The sequence below is a fragment of the Talpa occidentalis genome, unplaced genomic scaffold (assembly GCF_014898055.3).
Source record: "Talpa occidentalis isolate TD23 unplaced genomic scaffold, MPIMG_talOcc4v2.1 talOcc4.12, whole genome shotgun sequence".
NCBI lineage: Eukaryota > Metazoa > Chordata > Mammalia > Eulipotyphla > Talpidae > Talpa > Talpa occidentalis.
This window is the reverse complement of record NW_023601212.1, coordinates 94,081,217-94,101,913: the sequence shown is the minus strand read 5'-3', so window position 1 is coordinate 94,101,913 and position 20,697 is coordinate 94,081,217. Positions and strand designations below refer to the sequence as shown.

Sequence of the window (20,697 nt, the reverse complement as noted above, 5' to 3'; positions counted from 1 at the left end):
CCTGCCCTCTGACTCAGTTTCCTCATCTGTGTGAGAGGCCCAACGACAGTGCCTTTCTCCCCAGGACGGCCTAGTAAGGGGCAAAGTGACAGCACCTCCCTCCTCCTGTGGAGGAGGGTGACTGTGACAGGTGGTCGGGGGGCCCTTGAGTGTTTGCAGTGACAAGTGGGACGCAGTGGGGCTGACTTGGCCCACTGAGGAACGCATTGGCCAGGGGAGGGCTGTGTGTGGCTGTCCTGGATCTAACGCCACCTGTGGCCAGCCAGGCCCTGCTGGCAGGAGCCCACGAGGGGGCTGAGGGGCCTGGACGAAGGGACCTTGGTGTGCACCCAACACCAAGCTGCTCTCAAGCCCACACTCTAGTCCCTGGCAAGTTCTGGTCCACAAGAGTTTCTTGTGTCCTTGGGGTCACCCCAGGGACTTCCAAGTGCCACCACCTCTGCCTTTGCCTGTGGTGGCTCTGCCGGGATGTCAGGTGGCTCAGGACCAGCAGAGGAAAGAAAGTTCTGTCTCTGGCGCACATGGACACATGGACACAGACACACACAAACACACACACGGCCCGCCGCCCTTGTACACACTGCGCACAAGCGGAATGGGAAGTCTGAACGTGACTGGTGGATTCCACCAATGTCAGTACCTCCCTCGGCTGTGATATTGCACCGTCTTTCAAGATGCGATCGCTGCAGGTGGGTGGGGGGCTAGCACACACAGATTGGGGGTTATTTCTTCTAACTGCTTGTCAATTTATAAGCACCGCAAAATAAAGCGTAAATCTGTAACAAGTAGACACCATCATCCCAGCTCCTGTCCCAGGGATTCAGATTTCATGGCTCTGCGGGGGGGCCCTGGGTGTGGGCAGGTGTCTGAGGCCCCCAGGGGAGCCCAGTGGGTGCCCAGGACTGGGGGTCACTGTCACTTGGGCTCCAGACAAGCCCTGATCAGCCTGGCCCGGGGCTTGCTGTGTCCTCCTGGGTCAGAGATAAGGGGCGGCTTTCTCTGCTTTCCTCCCAGACTGCAGAGAGGGAGGGGTCCAGCCTCAGCACCACGGCGGCACTGATGCCCCCTGTCACAGCTCCAGGGCAAGGCCGTCTCCGCAGCTTAGCACGGTGGCAGGAGCAGGGGTGGACAGCCTGGCTCAGACCAGGCCTGACTCCTGTGCCAGCCTATAAAAGAGGCCCTTCCGGGCCAGCAGCTGGGCCGGGCTGCCACTCTCTGCCACCTTCCCTTTGTCCATGACCAGCACCCTGCAGAGGAGAGAGAGGGAAACAGTTTTTGGACACCAGCCGGTTTGGAGGGCCCAGCATGCCTGCTCGAGGGTGCTCCCCAGAAGTCGGCTTCTCTAGTCCCTGACCCTCCAGCCAGGTTGGCAGCATCTGCCGGGCATGTGCCCTTGGGCTCATGCCTTCTGGGCACCAGTCTTACCACCTGCACAGTGGACCCTTGGTCCATCCCGGTGCTTTTCCAGCTCTAAATCCTGAAGCGTCGCTGCATGGGCCTGGGGCCGGAGCGGGGTGGAGCTTACCTGGAGCAGCCCATCACTGAGCGCAGGCGGTGGGCGATGAGCAGCACCGTGCACTGGGCGAACCAGCTCCCCAGGGCCGCCTGCATCTGGAGCTCCGTGCCCGGGTCCACGGCGGCCATGGCCTCGTCCAGGATGAGGATCTGAGTCTTCCGGAGGAGGGCCCGTGCCAGGCACAGGAGCTGCCTCTGGCCCACACTGGGAACGAGCAGGCAGTCAGGGGCATGTTTGTCTGCATCGCATCAGGACTTGTGGGGCCTGCCCACAAATGGGTGCCCATAACAGCCTCAGAAGTAGGGGTGCATGCTGGTATGCCCCTAAACAGGGGTCCCCTAGTCAACAGAGCGGGAAGAATTCCCATCCTGACATTTCTGAGCAGGGTGACGGAATTTTAGACAAGTCATTCAAAGCCTCCAGGCCTCAGTCTCCCCGCCTGTGGGATGGCTATTCCTAGTCTCTGTGTCTAGTCTGTGGCCTCCGCCGCGGGCCAGCGCCACCAGTGCCCGGGCATGGGTAGGTTCCGTTCTCAGCGTGAGGCAAGACTGGGGCTGGTCACTGCATCTGAAGTCCTCAGGGGTGGTGAGGCGGAGACCAGGCTTATAGACACACCCAGCGGGGTGCTTGTCACAGAGTGAGCCCCGTGTCCGCTGAGGTGGGGTTTTGTCACCAGATAAATCCAGGAAACGCATTTAGGGTGAGGACACTTGCTATTCAGGGATGGTGTTGGAGTTTGGAGCTGCTGATAGGACGGGATTGGACCGTTGATTACCTGAACAGGGTGGGTAGTCCCATGGGGCAGGCTCCGGGGGGAGCCTGGGCCACACCTGCCTCTCCTCCCTGTACCCCCAGGTCCTGGCTGTGCGGGGCGGGGGGTGGGGGTCCTACCTGAGGTCGCCCCCCTGGTCGGCGCACTCGTACTGCAGCCGGCCGGGCAGCCCGTCCACCAGGGCGCGCAGCCGCACGGTCTCCAGCGCTGCCCAGACAGCGTCGTCCGAGTGCTCCTGAAACATGTCCAGGTTCATCCGCAGGGAGCCGGGGAACAGGATGGGGTCCTGCCCAGGAGGAGAGGGGCAGCGGGTCAGAGCCGGCCGGCCACGCCTCCCCCTCGGCCCGCCCTGCCCCCAGGCCTCACCTGGGGGATGATGGTGATCCTGGAGCGCAGCGTGTGCAGGCCCACGTGGGCGATGGCCACCCCGTCGATCCACACCCCGCCCTCAGCCGCCTCCAGGAGCCGCAGCAGGCCCCCGGCCAGGGAGGACTTCCCGGCCCCTGTCCTGCCAACGATGCCCACCTGCCAGGGAGGGCGAGGCCTGTGCTGACCTGGCCTCCGGCCACAGTCCAGAGAGTTCTTGGGCAACTCTGCGAGATGTTTCCTCTGCGCCCAAGAGCTGCCCATCCATCCGCCGTCCTTCCAGCTCCCCGGGTGTCCGTCCACCCGGCCACCTTCCCGTGCACCCGCGCCTCTGGCCAGCCAACCCTCTGTGCGTGCGTTCTCGAGCTCCCCCCATGCTGACAGCTCTCTCCCGCCTCCCCAGCTGCACCCCAGCCCTCCTGCCACATCTCCACCTTCACTGGTCCCCTGCCTTCCGCCCACTCCCTTCCCTGCCCTTCCTCCGACCTTCCATGCCCACGTCATCCTGTCCTCGTCCTGTTCTGCTTGTCTCCATCTTCTCCATCCACACACCCCTCCTCCCGCCCCGCGGTCTTCCCGCTGCCTTCGGCCTGTCTGCCGTCCATTCCTCGCCCGACACACGCGCCGTCCTGCTGGCCACGCTCCTCTCCGTCCTGCCCGTCTTCTCCTCCCAACCTTGCTTCCTCTGCGTCCTATTCAGTCATGCGTCCCCAGACCACCACCCACCGCCCCCGCCCCTGGCCGCCCCCTCTGACTCCTCCACCCATCCTGCGTCCATCCGTCTCTCCCCGACCTCCAGCTTCCACCCCGCTGCCCCCACCCTTTGTCCTGCCCTGTCTCTCTTGCTTGTTGTTGCGCCCATCAGCTTCTCACCCTTGGGGGAAGGGTCAGCATTATTTGTTTAATGAACGATGAGACATGAGGGTCGCTCTGCTGAGAGGCACCCTTTAGGCTCCAGGACACAGAATTTAGAGTTCTTGCTCCCAAAGCCTCATCATCTGGTCTTAGAAATAGTAAGACTGAGCAAACCTCATTTTAGCACAGCGTGCTGAACACGCACGTTCTACGAGCAAGCTCTGGACTGCAGCAGTGGAGCAGGAAAGTGCTACTCTTCAGCTGGTGGGGGAGGGAGGGGGTGCAAGGAGAAAGGTGTCAACTGTACTAGCAGCTTCCTTACAGGGCTGATGGCCGACGAAAATGCAGCGTAAAGGTGCAAATAAGAATTAAAAGCTATTCATTGTTTCAAGGCGTTTCTGTGATTAACCCAAGTAAACGCAGCACTCTGAGGTCGATATTATTCCCATTTTACAGACGGGAAAACCGAGAGTACGAGTACAGATTTGGGGAAGATGATGAAGTTCAATTTAGGGTGCAGTGGGCCTGAAGACTAGGTAGGACACCCAGGTGGGATGTGGTGGAGGCAGCTGGTGCTTAGGACTCTGGGATGATTCAGCCCAGCCTGGCTGCGACCCTGAGGTGCTCTGGTGCCCTGTGGCCTGTCCTGCATGTGGGGAGAGTTGTAGGAGAGCCACTCACCTTCTCCCCTGCGTGGATTTCAAAGGACACACCCCTCACAGCCAGCGGGAGCTCAGGGTGGTATCTCAGTCCCAAGTCCCGGAACTCGATCCGTCCCCCACGAGGCCAGGGGGGCTGGGCTGCACAGGTGGCCAGCCTCCAGGGTGCCTGGGGCAGGAGGGGGACACTGGGTCAAAGGAACTTTTCTCACAGGCATCTCCCAACATGGTCCATCTCTTTGGGCCTCAGTTACCCGCGTCCACGCTGTAAAATGGGCATTTTCACTGCTGCTTTACAGGGTTGTTTCTGCAATGTCCCGTCACTTACTGTTCTATTTCTATACTGCTGCTATTGTGTGGCTGCGACGTGCTGCGGCATTGCTGTTTCTCACCTTCCCGTCACTCAGAGCACCCTGCCTTTCCCAAGCCAAGGAACCAGGCAGCGTTTGACCTTGCTCCAGACCCCACACTCTTAGCCATCGAGTTCCTGGCTGTGACTCTGGCCTATAGTGGAGGGGGCCACCAAAGCCCATGTGGACCCTGGCCCCCTGCCTCTGCTGAGTCTCAGATGGGGCCCCCCCTGCCCCCACCTCCCGCCTGTCACCTCCTTGGGTGTGCGGGTGTAGTCGTTCATCCGCTCCACGGACACGATGTTGCTCTCCAGGTCGGTCCAGCTGCGAACAACCCACTGCAGCGTCTGGGTCACCTGGCAAAGCAGCAGACTCAGCGAGGCCACCCGCAGGTGTGCATCGGCCCAGGCCCGTGTGCCAGTGGCCCAGAGCCCAGGTAGGGGCATCGGGAGTACCTGGAGAGCAGCGGAGACGGAGAAGCCCACGAGGCCCGCGCTGAGGTGAGCCTTGCTCAGCACAGAGCACACGGCAGCCGCGAACACCAGCCCATTCCCCAGCAGCTCCAGGTTGGCAGCGAGCCACCTTTGAGGCGAGGCAGGGAATAGTGGGATCAGCATGGGGGTCCTCATCGGAGGGACCCACTTCTGTGGGTACAAGGAAAGGGCTTTGTGCCCGCTCCAGTGCCCTGGGGAGTCCCCGCAGTGGTGTCCATACCCAGACCCCACATAAGCTTGGCGGATGGGGGAGGCTGACGATGTCCTGTTTCAACAGTGCCTGGCGCCGAGGTGGCATACAACAGGTGCTCGAGTAAAGCTTCCCTCTAACTGTCCATTTTCTGTCTCCGGGCTGTATCAAGTTTTGTGCCCTCGTGTTTTCTCTGCCAGAACCCAATCTCTGTCTTCACTTGACCAACAGCTTCACTTCATGCACATCATCTCGACTGTCACCTCCGCCAAGAGCCTGATTGCGCCTTCCTTTTCTCCCTTAGGCATCACAGCTAACTTCCTTCACAGCGGGTATCACTGTTTATAATTGAACTATTTTATCAGTTCTTGACCACCGGTCTCCCACAGTAGATCATGGGTCCCATGAGGCTGGCAACTTGTCTCATTCATGGCTCAGTTCCAGCACATAGCGCGGGACTCAGCACATAGTAGGTGCTCAACACGTAGATGTTAAATGGATGAATAAGGACACATCCTTTCTACTGGAGTCCTACTCTATCATTTATTCAATCATTCATTCAATAGATACTTATGGAGCACCTACTGTGTGCTGTGTATGTTTGAAGTGCCGGAGACAAAGTCATGAACCAAACATAAAAATTACTGTCTTCAGTGGGGGCGGGAAGGGAAGGATTGGGGTCAGAATGGGGCTTTTGCAATTGTATGGGGGAATATAAAAATAAAATTTATTATTTAAAAAAAAAATTACTGTCTTCAGAAAGCTCTGGGCTTTTTTTTTTTTTTTTTTTTTTTTAAGCTCTGGGCTTTATTACATATAACATCCACTCTTTCAAATAACCCCACCATGTGGGGCAGGGAATTGTCAAATTCATTCATTATCTTGACTGATTCTAGAAAGCATGCACCCTTCCCAAGAAGTAGTGCTTGTTGAAGAACCAATTAACTAATAAACAAAGATGCACCCAGCTCTTTGTTTAATTGTTAATGGATTAATAAATAAATTAATCCATGCACAAATCTCAGAAAAGTGCTGGGCATGGAGTCAGCACAGTATAAGCATTCATTCTGAGTGATTTATTTAGTTCTCATAACCACTCCATAACTGCAATCCTATTTTGACAAATGAGATTTCGCGAGGTTGTGTAACTTGCCTGAGACCACCCAGCTAGTAAGTTGCAGAGCTGGGATCTAAACCCCTGTCTTTCGGTGCTGAGAGTTTGTGTCTTATTGTTGCTTAGTACAGAAAGGAGGCTAAGGATGCTTTTATAGCTGCTTTATCACCAAGGCAACAGAGGCCCATGTCGCTGTTGAGGCTTTTGCTGACATCTTTACCTCCTGCTCACCTGTTGCTGGGAACCCCTCAAGCCAGGTTCCATCTACTCATAGTGGGAGCCAACTACACCTCTGGGGAGTAGCCTCATCTTCGTTCCAACTTGCTGTGTTACCTTGGGCAGGTCACTTGACCTCTCTGGCCACACTGTAGGACCTTAGCTCATTCTCTGGGGACACAGATGGAATACAGGTCTTGTCTGCCCCCAGACGCTTCCTACCTGTCGGCCACCAGCCGAGGGAAACTGACCCTCTGGCTTTCATCCACGTGTGCGTCATTCTGAGCCACGAAGGGACCCTGGGCCCGGAAGGCCCTGACCACTGGTCCGCCCTGGAACGTCTCAGCCACGTGGGAACACACAAACGAGTGCCTGTCGGACTCCAGGCGTCTGAGCTGGCACGAACTGGCTACATACAGGCTCTGGGTGTGACAAGGAGGGAGGGAGAAATCATAGATACAGAGAGGTAGTTTGGGGAACTTAGGCAGCCCAGTTTGGGGAACTTAGGCTTTCTGACTAGACTCTATTACCAGCTTGTTGTATGACATCCAGCTGCTCCCCTTTTTGGGGCCCCAAAACCTGTAATGCCCCACCCCAGAATCACTGAATTAGAATCTCTGAAGGTGTTGCCTTGGCCTTAGCATTAAAAAGTCTTTGGGGTGATCTAGTACAACCAGGACAGAGGGACCACCCGCCCAGTGACAATGTCTCAATTCTCAGCTCAGAGGCCAGTTGCTTCCCTTGTGGACAGTCACTGAGTGAACAAAGCCACCAACGGTGAGGGAGGCAGTTGGTCACGTCAAATTTGTTTGTTTACCTTGAGGGTTCCATGCCAGTGCTGGGGCCACAATGATGCACAAATAATAAGTGTTGCTACTTGGTGGCAGGTAGCAAGGTGTGCACACCTGGCAGGCAGGGGCAACTTGCATTTATTTGCTCAGTACCCCCTGGCTGCAGGTGAGGCTCTTTACAAGTAGTATCTCGGTACAGCTGACCTTGGACACATGGGTTTGAATTGCGTGGCTCCGCCTACATGTGAACTTTTTCTATCCATAGGTTCCAAATCTGTAGATTCAACCAATTGCGGATACTGGTTGGCTGAGTCCTGGGATGTGGAACCTACATTCAGGGGGACTGACTGTAAGTCAGCTATGATTGTCAACTACGTGAGGTCCTGACTATGCTGTTCAAGGGCCTGCTGTAATGGTGAGGTGGGCTTCAGTGTCAATTGCAGTGGGCAGAGGGATTAAGCAGTTGGTCCAAATCCCTATGGGGTCTGGTGTTCAAAGCCACCTCTGCCTGACTCCAAAGCTTTCAACAGGTTAGCCCCTTCCCAAGTCCAGACCCTCCCAAGTCCAGGCCCTCCCAAGTCCAGACCCTCCCAAATCCAGACCCTCCCAAATCGAAGTGGTACAGGAGACCTGGGATAGTTGTAGGGGACAGTGGTGACTGTGGTTTTTCTCTACTTTGTTTCTGATTTCCAGGTGGTGTTGTCAATCATGGCACCTGATCGTGGAGGTGATCCCATGGGGGTGATCCCATGGGAGTGATCTTGTAGGAGCGATCCCATAATGCAAATGCAGGCTGACCAGTCAGAGGATACTATCTCTTTGGTCATGGTAATTAATTCAGGGATGAAAATGCCCAGAAAGGTCTAGCATCTTCTGTGGGACTCACACATGAACAGTGAGCCTGAGACAGAGTTCTTTATGTTGTGATTGCTAAGTGCGGGGCAGGGTTCCTAGAATTACAGGGTTGCCAGGGGCCATCTGACCTGCCGCCCTTGGAAAGAGGATGTGAGTAAAATTAGCCCAAGCAGAACTAAGCGGTTGGTTCTCCAACATTAGCGTGCATGAAATGAGCCAGAGGGTTTGTTTAAACCCAGACTGCTGGGCCCTGCCTCCCCAGTGTGTCAGCAAGTTTGGGACGGGGCCCGGGAATAGGCATTTCTAACACGCTTCCAGGTGATACTGATGCTGCTGGTCCAGGGACCACACTTTGAGAACCACTGAGCGAAGCTATGGAGCATGACAGTGTCCTGGAGAGCCCACTGCTCCCTGGAAATGTAAGCCACTCATTTTGTTCTCTTGTTTAAGCTAGTTTAAGTGGACCTCTGGCTCTGGCAACTGATAGCGTCTACACTAATCTAACAGACTTGGAGACCGGACAATGGCTTCTGGTTCCCAGGACATGGGAGAAGAGGAAGCCAGGTTCGTAGTCACAGGGCAAACTTGAGATATTAAGAAACTTGATGTGACTGTTTGGGAGACAGAGATGAGTGTGTGGGTGTCAGACACAAGCTGTCATATCTCTGTCTCTGGGGACTTTTCTGGAAACAGGGGGCTGGCTGAGGTGATCTCGCCTGGCCCCAGGAGCCTCCCTGACCCCTCCCTACCTGAAATCCAGCGTAGAGGAGCAGCAGTGGCAGGAGGGCCACCACGGCCAGCGGGGTGGCTACCGTCACCACCAGGCTAACCTCCAGGAGCCCAAAGGCATAAATCAGCAAGGACCGGAGCTTGTCTGGGATGTCCACGTCCACCGTGTCTGTCTCCTTGGAGAAGCGGTTCAGCAGGTTTCCCACAGGTGTCCGTTCAAAGAATCCAAGGGGAGACCGTGCCACATTCCACAGGAGTCTCTGGAAGAGCAGGCGGGATGCCCGGACCCCCCCGAGGAGCACCATGGCCATGGAGGCAAACAGCCCGATGGCTGGGGAGAGAGGGGGTGTCAGCACGTGGCTGGACATCCTCAGGAGCCTCCCTATGGAGCTTTGGGTAGGGATCCCCCATCACCTTTTTATTCCCCCCCCATGATGACTGTCTTATGATCTGGCCACCCGATTATCCCTTGATGGGACCACCTTGCAGTGGGGTGAAGTGCCCCCCCAGTTCACATCCATCTGGAACCTCAGAATATAACCTTATTTGGAAATGAGACTTTGCAGATATTAGTAGTGAAAGATCTTGAGCTGAAATCATCCTGGACTTAGGATAAGCTGTGCCCTTATAAGAAGAGACAGAGAGAGAAGAAGATGATAGGAAGACAGAGGCAGAGATTGTGCAAGTCAAGGAAGGTCAAGGGTCCCTGCTGGAATCCAAGAGGATTCTTCCTCTTGGCAGAGTCACCAAGAGACACCAATCCCTTGATTTTGAACTTCAGTCTTCAGAACAGCGAAAGAATGAATTTCTGTTGTTTAAAGCTACTAAGTTTGTGGTAATTTGTTTCATGGGAGCTCGAGGAAGTGAGTATGAACACTTCCCTCCCATCTATGCTTGGAAAGCGGCTAACTTCACTCCCTGGCTCGGGAGCAGGGTGAAGCAAGTTTCAACCTAGCTGATTCAGACCACTGCAAAAGGTTCGGGAATGAACATGTGACCCACTGTGGGCCAATGAGAGTGAGACCTGGGACTTTGTTAGGACTTTGGGAAAGAGGAGCTTGTTTTTTTTGAGGTGACCAAGCTGGAGCTCTGAGGGGAGAAACGTGGCTGGACAGGAAATTAACATCAAGTAAGGAAACAAAACCATTCCTTCAGCCTTGTTTGGACACCTGGATCCAGCCACACCTGAAGCTAGTTAACTGCGAATTCCAAGCCCATGAACCAATGAATTTTTTGTTACTTAAATTAGTTTGAGCTATATAGTTACATAGTATCTTATAGATATACAGTTAGTAGCTATGCTATTTTTAGGAAAAATCATCAGAAATAAAGACAGGCCTTACAAAATGATAAAGAAAAAATAACGATTCTTAATAGCTATGTGCCTAAAAACAGAGCATCAAAATAGACAAGGTGAAAACTGATAGGACTGAAGGAGAAAGGGCTGAATCCAGGATGTTTTTTGCACTGCTGTTGAGGGAGGACACAGATGGGTGGGCAGGGACTCTGAGCCCCACTTGGTGGGGGCTGGTAGAAAGGTTGGTGAGGGTTACCTTGGAGAGAGCCCAGGAGCCCGAAAACCCAGCCCCGCAGGGCTGCCTGCGCCTGCCGTCCAGCTATGACGGGGTCATCCGCCCACAGGCTCAGCCAGTAGCCACGGCAGAAGGAGGCCACTTGCTGGCAGAAGAAGAGGAAGAGTGCGTAGAGGCAGAGTGGGGTGCCCACAGCCCGCAGGTAGGTCAGGTACATGGCGGCTTTCACCTGTAGCACATGGAGGGGGGCAGAAGGAGCGCCCCAGGGGAAAGAAAGGGCAAGACCAGGTGAGGGTTCCTAAACAAGCCAGTGGGGCAGAGGGTACACCGGCATGCAGACTTCAAGGGTCCTCTCTCACTCTGTCACCTGGAGCACTATCTCCCCTCCAGACCTCACCTGGGCAGGACCCCCTTCTGTTTTAGCACCCCCAGAGGGCCTATGGGAGCTTTAAAAGTGACAGACTGTGGCACTGACTTCGCAGTGATTTATTGAACACATACTGTGGGACAGGCATGCGTCTCTCGTCCCACAATAAATTCCATTTTACAGAAAAGAAAACTGAGGCCAAGAGATGCTAAGCCACTTGCTTATGGGCCAGCTCCTAAAAAATCTGAAGTTCTTTGAAACCACAATCTGACCCCATCTACCATGGCTTTCTTATGCTCTTAAAAGAAATTCCAAACTTCTTGTCCACTGCTCTGACCTTACCTCCTCTTCGCCTTCTGCCAGCCTCATCGGATCCCTTTCTCTGGAACTCTAAGTTCTTTCCTGCCCCAGACCCTTTGCACCTGCTGTTCCTTCTTCCCAGAATGCCTTCTCCTTGCTTTTCACAGAGCTGCTTCCTTCACATCCTTCAGTTAAATATCAGTCCTCAGAGTATCCTCTGAGACAGAACAAGCAGCAGAATAAGCATCTAAGTGGCCCCTGACTATTGATTAATCTCCAGCTCAATGTCTCTCATTATTTCTTTATAACATTTAGCACTATCAATATTACCTTGCTGATTATTCTAGTTGCTGACTGTCTTCCCCCACTAGGTGCAGGGACTTTCCACCAGGGCAACCTTGCCTGGCACATAGTGGCAGTTCTGTAAATGTTTTCTGGGTCAATACGCAGGTGGATTGTAGGTAAATGGGTGGATGGATGAAGAAACAAATGGGTCTGTGGGGGCATGGGTGGATAAATGGATGGATGGATGCATGGGTAAAAAACTGGGTGAGCGGTTGGGTGGATTATTGGGTGAGTAGGATGGATGGGGTGGGCATGTGAATGGGTGGGAAAGTGATGGATAGAGGAGTGAATAGGTAGGTGAATGGATGACCAAAGCCGCATAGATGATAGAAATAGTTTAAGCTTCAGATTTGGGTGGGCTTAGATTTGAGTCCTAGCCTAGTCGCTTACTAGCTCTGAGAATACAGATAAGTCCCTAAACTCTTTAAGACCTCAGTTTCATCATCTCTAAAATGGAGCTAGCATCAGTATTTTTTTTTTTATAAATGTGACTGTGATCATTAGGAAGTGAAATGTCTAGAATCTTACTGGGTACATAGTAGATGCTCAATAAAATGAGTCCCCCTCTCCCTGAATTCTGCATCTGGTGGGAGATCTTGAGCCCCCTGGACAACAACAGCAGCAGATACAGAGTGAGCAATTGGTGGTTACCCTGCCATACTGCACGCTGTCCTCTCCTGTCGTCTGCCCTGCTCCCTTGGGGTCACCTAGGAGAACCCTTGTCTGGGTCTCTGAAGTGGTGCTGTCCTTCTCAGGGACTAACTTCATGGACCTGTCATTTAGAGGAAATGAAGACATATCAGTGTCCCTTCCCTGTGGGGTATGTGTGCCCAACCCTCAAGGTTGCTGCTGACCTCTGGGGTCACATTCTCCAGCCATTCATTCACTTGTTCACTCATTCATTCATTAGTTTGACTTGCTGAGCACCAACTAGGTGCCTCCCTCTGTGGTACCCATGTAAACACCATCTATTATCCCATCATGGAGCAAGATTTCTTCCAAGGCCATTTCACAAAACTGGCCATCTGGGGACTTCATCATTTTGGTCATTTGATTGTCAGTTGGTGAATTATTGCATAGCCGAGCACCAGGGTGGGTATTCAGCAGGTGCTCAGTTGAGTAGTTTTGGCCACACCCGACCTGCCTGTGATGCAGCAGGTCTCAGGGCAGCCCTGATACAGCTTAGCCTGGGCACGCCCCAAGCTAAGTGCCACAGTGAACTCACCCCTCAGGTCCACTCACAGACCTCCTGCTTCCAGTGGAGACTCCTGGGTCCTCGGCATCAGTTGTGGCTTCCGTTTCTGCAAGGTTGGGGGAATCCTGTCACACATTGGGGGTCAGGTGCCTGCTTTGACACCCACCTGCTATACAGACTTTACTTGCCTGAACATTCTTTTCCTCTGATCTGGCTCCTACACCCTATCTCAACCTTCCCTTTTCCTAGAGCCTTAGTCATTCATTCATTCATTCACTCAGCAAATATAATGGAGCACCTGCTATGAAACTGGGTTTGGAAAACATCAACAAGCACTTTACAAAGTCAAACTGCAGCAGCCCCCCCTGGCAGTCTTGCATAATCAGTTCTTTGTACTGGAATGTTCATTTCCAGAGACCTCCTAATCTTGTGTCATGTCCCCCAGGAGGGACCTCCCCCACTGACTTCCCCAGGCTGGGTGAGCCTCATCTTCAAGTTCCATGATGGTGACCCTGAATCGATACTCAGAGCTCTAACCAGAGGGGCCAGTGTTCACTGATGCTTTCAGAAGATGCAGAGCCTGTGTCTTTACTGCTCTTTGCTGCTGTTTGCTCATCTTTACTGCTGTTTGCTCATCTATAAAATGGTAGCAATAATTGCACGCCTCTCACGGGGGCTGTGTCGGTCAAATGAAACAGCACATGTTTCTAGAAGCACTTTGCACAGCCCCTGGATCATAAATGGTACCACTGGTGCTTATTAGGGAGATGGGTGGCCTCTCAGAAGAGCTGTCTGCTTGCCTGGGTTCTACCATGGGGGAGGGGTGTCACCCTTGCTGCACCCATATCAGGGGGCCCATGCAATCTTCTCCCCAGGGTGGCAGGAATCACAGAGAAGCAGCCAAGCCTCGCCCCAGTACCTCCTTCTCCTCCATCTGGCCGTCTGCCTCGATCCAAAAGGCCTACCAGGACCCCGTTCCTGTGCAGAAGCTCCTGGTAGGAACCCATCTCTGCGACAGCCCCATCTTCCAGCACCACGATCCAATCAGCCTGGGGCAGGACGTGGAGCGTGTGGGTCACCAGGATCCGTGTCTGGGCAGGGAAGGTGTGGGAATTACTCTCATGTGCTTGATCAGTCTTCTAGTACTAGGGGATAGGGGCAGTGTCTCTGGGTTCAGAGTGGAGAGAGCACCCCTTCTTGTGCTCCCACCCTTGGTCTTGAAAACAGCATGTTCCAAAGAGAAAGAGAGGGACTGCTGGTCTCAAAACAAAGAGACACAGAGTTCACCTGGCCCTGGCCCAGGATCCGAGGCAGAGCTTGAACCATAGACCCATAAGCAAGAAGTCACTGCTGTCGTGGCCACTGAGATTCAGGGGCTGTTTGTTACATAGCATTGCCACAGCAAAAGCTGACCATTGCAAAGAGGAAAATCCCACTCGAGGAGGGCAGTGGTGGGATAGACGTGGGTTAGGACTGGACCAGAAGGGCTTTCTCTGCCTTGGGCTTGGAACCCCCAACTCCTCTGCCCAAACTTACGGTTCCCTGGAGCAGCCCGCTGGGCCCGATGACCTGGTTGAAGACCTGCTGGCTGACATGGGCATCCAGGGACGCCAGGGGGTCATCCAATAGGTACACAGCAGCCTTCCGATACACGGCCCGGGCCAGACTCAGCCTCTGCTTCTGGCCCCCGGAGAGGTTCATGCCCTGTGGCCACGAGAGGGGGACCTGAGTCTCTATTGCTTGGAGAGGCCAATGTGACAGAGGGAGGTGCCAGCCTCCAGGGCCACCTCCCTGCTTTACTCCCAAGTCAACATCCCCTGCAGCCTCCACCTAGGACTGCCTCTCCCCTTGCCAGCCTGTAGTCTGTGCCTTCCGTGCCTCTTGCGCTCACCCTGGCACGTGACTTCTCCACTGATACCACCTTCCTCAAGGATACCAATTACTTCCCTGCTACCGAATCCAGCGGGAGCTCTTTAGTCCTTATTTTCATTCATTCATTCAGCCCATTCCTATTTACTGCAGGGTGACTATATACCTGGCCGGCAGTGTTCTAGGCTCCGGGGACACGCAATGAACAAACACAGCCCCCGCTGTCATGGGTCTGTCATTCTAATGAGGGTAGGGTGGGAGGCGGACAGCCCATCAGCAAACAAATGAACTTTCCACCTATCAATGGTGCTTTGTGCCATAAGTTTCATAAAGCAGGGGGGCGGTGGGGAGAGTACAGCCATGATCAGGGTGGCTGTGTTATGCCCAGTGGTCAGGAAAGGTCCCTCTGAGAGGGTGACATTTGACTCGCGATCTGGCAGAGTGAGGGCTGAGCCATGTGGACTCGGGGGAAGAGCTTTCCAAGCAGGGGGAGGAGCAGATGTAAAAGGCCCTGAGGTAGGAGCGTGGCTGGGATGTTCAAGGAAGATCCATGTGGCTGGAGTGAAGCAGGAAAGGGGAGCAGGATGGTGATGTGGTCAGAGAGATACTGGGACCACATTTCAGGGGGCCTGTCTGTGATGGTCAAGACTTTGGCTTTGACTTTGAGGGCAATAGGAGACCCTGGTGGGTTCCGAATAGAGGAAGGACATGACCTGAACTATGTATGAACAGAATCAGTTTAGCTGCTGTGCTGGGATGAGCGCATCAGGGGCAGGGACAAGGAGGCCAGCCGGGGCCACTGCAGCAATGTCGGCAAGAGGTGATGAGGCCAGAACATTATTCGGGGTCTGCTTTGAAGGTGGACCCAAAAGAATTTGCTGATGGATTATGTGTGGGTATATGAAAGAGAGCAATCAAGAATGACACCACGAGCTCTGAAGGATGGAGCCTCCACCACCAGGGGTGGGGTGACAGTGGGAGGAGGGGGTCCAGAGAGCACATGTTGAGTGAGCACATGAGGCAGTAAGGACCCTCTTCCTTCTGAAACACTCTTCCCTTGGCCACCATAACACCTCATCTTCCACCCTGGGTGCCCCTCTTTATTTTTAAAAATTTTTTTAAATTAAAAAAAAGGTTTATTTATTTATGCACACAAGAACTGGGGTATAAGCCAGAGGTGTGGGGTGGGGAGTGAAAGGATTCTCCAGAGAGTGGGGAGCAGAACAGGCAGACTGACTGAAATACACTGCTGAGGGGAGCAGCGGCTGAGACAGGAGAGGTCTGCTGTGCCATGTGGGTCAGCTCCCTGGCCAGGGATCGAACTTGTGCTGCAGTGACTATAGCACTGTCTTTAACCCCTGTGCCACCAAAATGGCCCCCTGGTGCCCCTCTTTATTACTCTTTTTGGCTCTGCTCACACAAGGGCACCTCCAAACCCTCTCCTGGCCCTCTCTCCTTCTTGCCAGAAAAATCTCACTCGTTTCCTTAACTTTAACTCCCAGTTTTCCATTCTCAGTTGCCTCATCCAGGGCTCACTCTTCATGTAAAGGGCAGAGAGTAACCATTTTCAACTCTGTGGGTCCCTGGTCCCCATCACCACTGCTCATCTCTGCCCTTGTCATGCAAAACCAGCCTTAGACCACAGGTGAAGGGATGTGCATGGTCATGTCTCAGTAAAACTTTATTTGCAAAGACAGAAGTTGAGCTGACTTGTGGGTCATAGTTAGCTGCTTCCTGCCCAATCCCTAGTTCCAGACTTACGTATCCTGTTTTGTTTTGTTTTTTTTTTTTTGACATCTCTACCCAGAACCCTTTAATGAGGCCCAGAGGGAGGAAGCAATTTGACTTATGTCACCCAGAAAGGCAGGGAGGGTAGGGCAGGCGCCCAGGTCTCCTTATTCCAACTGTTGGAGAGCCCTCACCAATCCCTCCATGTCTCTCTGACTCCCTTTGTTTCCAACCATTCACACATTAATATCTAACTGTTGAGCATCTACTGTATGCTTGGTCCTGAGCTGGGCCCTTTCTCTCCCCCATTCTCTACTCCCCTCTCCTTCCAGCTGCAATGCTTCCCTGTCCCAAGAAGACCCTGAGAACTTCACCTGCTCCCCAATTTGGGTGTGGACTCCTGCAGGGAAGCTGCTCACATCTGGCCACAGAGCACAGGCCTCCAGGACTCTCTCCAGCCATGGCGGGTCCAGCTCCTGCCTGAAGCACACGTTCTCCACCACGGATGTGTTTTGCACCCAGGCCTCCTGGGGCACATAGGCCACGGGACCCTAAAACACAACCCGCTTTGGCCATCAAGAGGCCAGTGGGGACAGAGGTAGGAGTGATTTCGGAGGAGCAGAGCTGCTGGGTTCTTGGTGAGAGGTGGAAGGTGGAGAGAGTGAATGAAGAGGAGCAGCTGTGAATGGGGTTCTTAGGAGGGGGGCAGTCTAGTGGATGGGCAGGGGGTGCAGACTCACCCTGATGCTCACAGATCCCTCCACCTTGGACAGCTCCCCAAGGAGGGCAGAGAGCAGGGAGGACTTCCCTGCCCCCACTGGACCCACAACAGCCAGCAGACAGCCCTGGGGCACCCTGAGGTTTATCCTGGCAACAGGGGTAGGGGGGCGTGTCAGGGTCCAGCTGGCAAACCCCAAGCACAGCAGTCATCCAGGAGGTGGAGGGCAACCCTTCCCTCTCCTGCTGCACATGTGAACACACATATGCTCACGCATGGTCCCACACACATGTGTGCATGGGCACAATGCACGACACCAAACACATGCACCCATGGACATAGATATCTGCATATACATACACACAGCACATGTGCATATGCACATCACACAAGCATACAGTGTGTGCACACACAGAAAAATGCACACACGATGTATACGGATATCCATGGGCATGTGTGCATAAACTAATGAACATGCCTCCCACATGTATACATGCATGCACACACATCTGCACGTGCACACATGCATACATAATCATGCATCCTCACTCATACCTCACATGCACCTACACACATGTGCACACAGAGTTTATCATGACAGGAGAGTTTAACCAGCATCGCCTCTTGCTGAGGTTGCTGCAACAGGCTTCCCATTGCTCTCCTGCCTTCTGAAGCCCATGCCGCCTGCCCCATCTATGTCCTGCAGGCCCTCCTCCACCCAGAGGGAGGGACCTGTTAAAACTGCTGAAGCCTCTCGCAGTCCCATCTCACTTAGGGAAAGAGCTAAGGTCCTCAACCATACCCGCCTTCCATTGCTCTGTCTGGGTGCCCTGCTTCTCAAGCACAACAGGGCAGTGGGGCTCAATGAGGAGGGCTTGCACCCTTAGGTGTCATTTGGCAAGCCTCGAGATATTTTTAGTTGTCACAACTGCTATTAGAATCAGTGGGTAGCTAATGGGGGTGCTGCTAAACATCTTACAATGCGCAGCACAGCTCCCCTTCCCCAGAATTATCCAGCCTCAAAGGTCAATAGTGCTGGGGGAAGAACCCCGCCTATAGGCAAACTCCTGCCTTTGCACTGGCAGTGCCCACTGCCTACAAAGCTCTTCTAGACACATCCAGACTTATTCCTTCTCAGGGAGCTTGGGGTTGGCTGGGGTTTTCTGCCACAAGATACAGCCGAGGAGTTGGGAGCTAGAAGTGACAATGATCTGGGACTACACACAGATAGAAGCCAGCAAGGCTGACGGGGCTATGCTTGGGGATCCTCCCAGCCAGGCCTCCCTTAGCATCATCTCGGCCAGCCTGGGAGCAGAGGAGCTTCTCCTGCTGACGGAAGCTTGGATGCCCTGTTCCCCATCAACAGGAGCTCCTGCCCTCCCCAAACTTTCTGTGTCAGGGCTGGGCCTGGGGTCTCCCCAGCAGATCACTGGCCCAAGCTAAGCCACCGTCCAGCTGCAGGCTGGAAACCCACACCAGCTCTTCTCTCATGTGGGAAGTGGCAGGAGCCTCTCGCCTCTTCACTCTATAAACCGGAAGGTGGTGACAGGAAGCCAGTCTGTACCTGTGCAGGCAGGGGGGGCTCTCCTGAGTCCAGGCAAAGGTGCCCTCGCGTACACGGATGCAGTCCTCCCCGACAGCTGCAGGGCACAAAAGGCCAGTTATGCCACACGCTCCTGCCTGGCTGCCGCATCCTTCAGCCCTTGCACGGGCCCCAGAAGGAAGCAGCAGATCTCGCTACCGAGAAACTGTCCTGTTACACATTGGCTTGAGTGTGACCTGGGTGGTCACAGTCCCCACCCCCCAATCAGATGATTACTATATAATTCAGGGGATTGGCCACCCTGGCCCAGGGGCTGGATCCCCACTGCTGCTTATTTTTATAAAGAATTTTACGGGACGGGCTTCCCTGGTGGCCTAGGGGGTTAAGTCTCAGCACTATCAGCTATCACTACAGCCTGAATTCGATCCCCGGTCAGGTTGGTGACCCAGATGCACAGCAGACCTCTCCTGTCTCCCCGCTGCTCCCCTCAGCAGCGTATTTCAGTCGATCCGCCTGTTCTGCTCCCCACTCTGTCTCTGGTGAATCCTCTCACTCCCTGCACCTCTGGTCTACACCCCACTTCTTCTAAGCAAAAATAAATAAAATTAAAAAAAAGAATTTTAGGGGAACACAGTCATAGCCACTCACCAGGGGATTCTCATTCTGGCGCTTTCCCACTACAAGGACAGAGGTGAGCAGTGGTGACAGACACCATGTGACCTGTAAAATCCTAACATATGTGCAGGCCGACACTTTGTGAAAAAAGTTAGTGGATTTCTGATACCATGTATTGTTTAATTCGGGGCTTTGGAGAGTGAAGGTAGTGTTATTAATTTCACTGGAGATACTGGTCTCCTTATGACTCTGAATCTCAGATAAATCATCTATTTACTGAGAGAGGAACCAGATTGGTGGTTTTTGACCCTGAGCAGACATTTAGAATCCCCAAGAAAGAGATTTGAAAATACAAAACCCTCAAGCCTTGGCTCAAACCACTACGTCAGAATCTCCACTGGGTGATTCCTGAGCAGCTAAAACCTAACAAGCAGTCCACAGCCCTGGGCTGGGTGGCCTCTAGGGGAAGGTTGCAGAAAAATGCAGAATGCCAAGTTAAATTTGAATTTCAGGTCAATAATAAATAATTTTTTACTATAAGTATATCCCCAGTATTGCATGGGATATGCTTCTACTGAATAATATTGGCATCTGAAATTCAAATTTACCTAGGAACCCTGTGTTTATATTTGTGATTTTATTGTGATCCAGTTTTTATTTGTGATCACAGGACTCGGGGTTCTAACTGGGTGAGCTTGTTCTTTAACTGTGGGGTGTGAATGACTGGCCAAAAGTGGCACCCCCGGGTCTATTTCCAATTTCTACACTGATGGCATGATCTATGGTGTCATCCACAGCTGGCAGAGCCCTGAGCTGGGACCCTGGCTTTCTGCTGGCCCCCCATACTCCCCTCACACATCCCTCCTGCTGCCTCAGCACTCACGGCATCTGGAGGGACTTGAGTCTACAGCCCCAGGATCAACTTCTTCCAAGCAGAGGAAGGAAACCAGACGGTCGATGGACACCCGAGCCTGGGGAAAACAAAGGCCAGGTCACGGGCTCTGGCAAGCACCCAGAACCCAGGCTTGGGGTGGCAGTGCCTTAGCATGTGTGTCTGTCGGGCCCTGCACATCTGTAAGGCACTGGCACCACGCTTTCTAGGTTGCAGACAAGGAGGTACATGGAGGTGGTGAGCTCCCACCATCTCCCGCTAACTAGCATAACTGGAAGGATCCAGTTGCGTTCTGCAGACAGGGCCCAGAGATGGATGGTGCCTCTTGCAACAGCACCATCTGGCCATTATCAGAGTGATTCCAGACTTGACCACCTGGGGGTGCTCTCCTCACTCCCAGCCCTAGAGGCGGCCATTTAAGCTTTGGTGGCTCCGTCAGGTGATTGTTCTCTCATCTCATCACATCAAGAAGGTAAAATGTGAGTAGAGACAGCAAAGGGAGAGAATTTAAATTGTTTTGTATAAAACGGAAACTGGAATGAATTCTTGCATGTGGAATTGGGGGACCAGTGAGCTGTGTATTTGGTGGGGGTTTGCTGCAGCCCCTTACCCTCTGGACAAACCCTGTCCGCATTTCGGAGGCCTCCTTTGTCTGCTCTGGCCTCCTGCTCCTTCCTGCTCCATGT

General features: G+C 53.6%; 1 protein-coding gene across 1 annotated transcript in view; it reads right to left on the bottom strand.

Moving 5' to 3' along the window:
• Window positions 1–1,138: 1,138 nt before the first annotated feature.
• The window catches only part of ABCC6 (ATP binding cassette subfamily C member 6), a 40,925-nt gene continuing 21,366 nt past the window's right edge, over window positions 1,139–20,697 (bottom strand). Inside the window, exons 14-31 of the mRNA XM_037508080.1 lie at window positions 20,003–20,090; window positions 18,526–18,601; window positions 16,984–17,110; window positions 16,618–16,794; window positions 14,183–14,350; window positions 13,566–13,737; window positions 12,677–12,752; window positions 12,103–12,223; window positions 10,461–10,668; window positions 8,928–9,238; window positions 6,755–6,954; window positions 4,974–5,100; window positions 4,773–4,874; window positions 4,191–4,337; window positions 2,655–2,813; window positions 2,408–2,574; window positions 1,526–1,720; window positions 1,139–1,247 (exon numbers count right to left, since the gene is read on the bottom strand). Of these exons, the coding sequence (XP_037363977.1) occupies window positions 1,139–1,247; window positions 1,526–1,720; window positions 2,408–2,574; window positions 2,655–2,813; window positions 4,191–4,337; window positions 4,773–4,874; window positions 4,974–5,100; window positions 6,755–6,954; window positions 8,928–9,238; window positions 10,461–10,668; window positions 12,103–12,223; window positions 12,677–12,752; window positions 13,566–13,737; window positions 14,183–14,350; window positions 16,618–16,794; window positions 16,984–17,110; window positions 18,526–18,601; window positions 20,003–20,090 (2,730 nt within the window). The remainder of the gene's footprint in view (window positions 1,248–1,525; window positions 1,721–2,407; window positions 2,575–2,654; window positions 2,814–4,190; window positions 4,338–4,772; window positions 4,875–4,973; window positions 5,101–6,754; window positions 6,955–8,927; window positions 9,239–10,460; window positions 10,669–12,102; window positions 12,224–12,676; window positions 12,753–13,565; window positions 13,738–14,182; window positions 14,351–16,617; window positions 16,795–16,983; window positions 17,111–18,525; window positions 18,602–20,002; window positions 20,091–20,697) is intronic.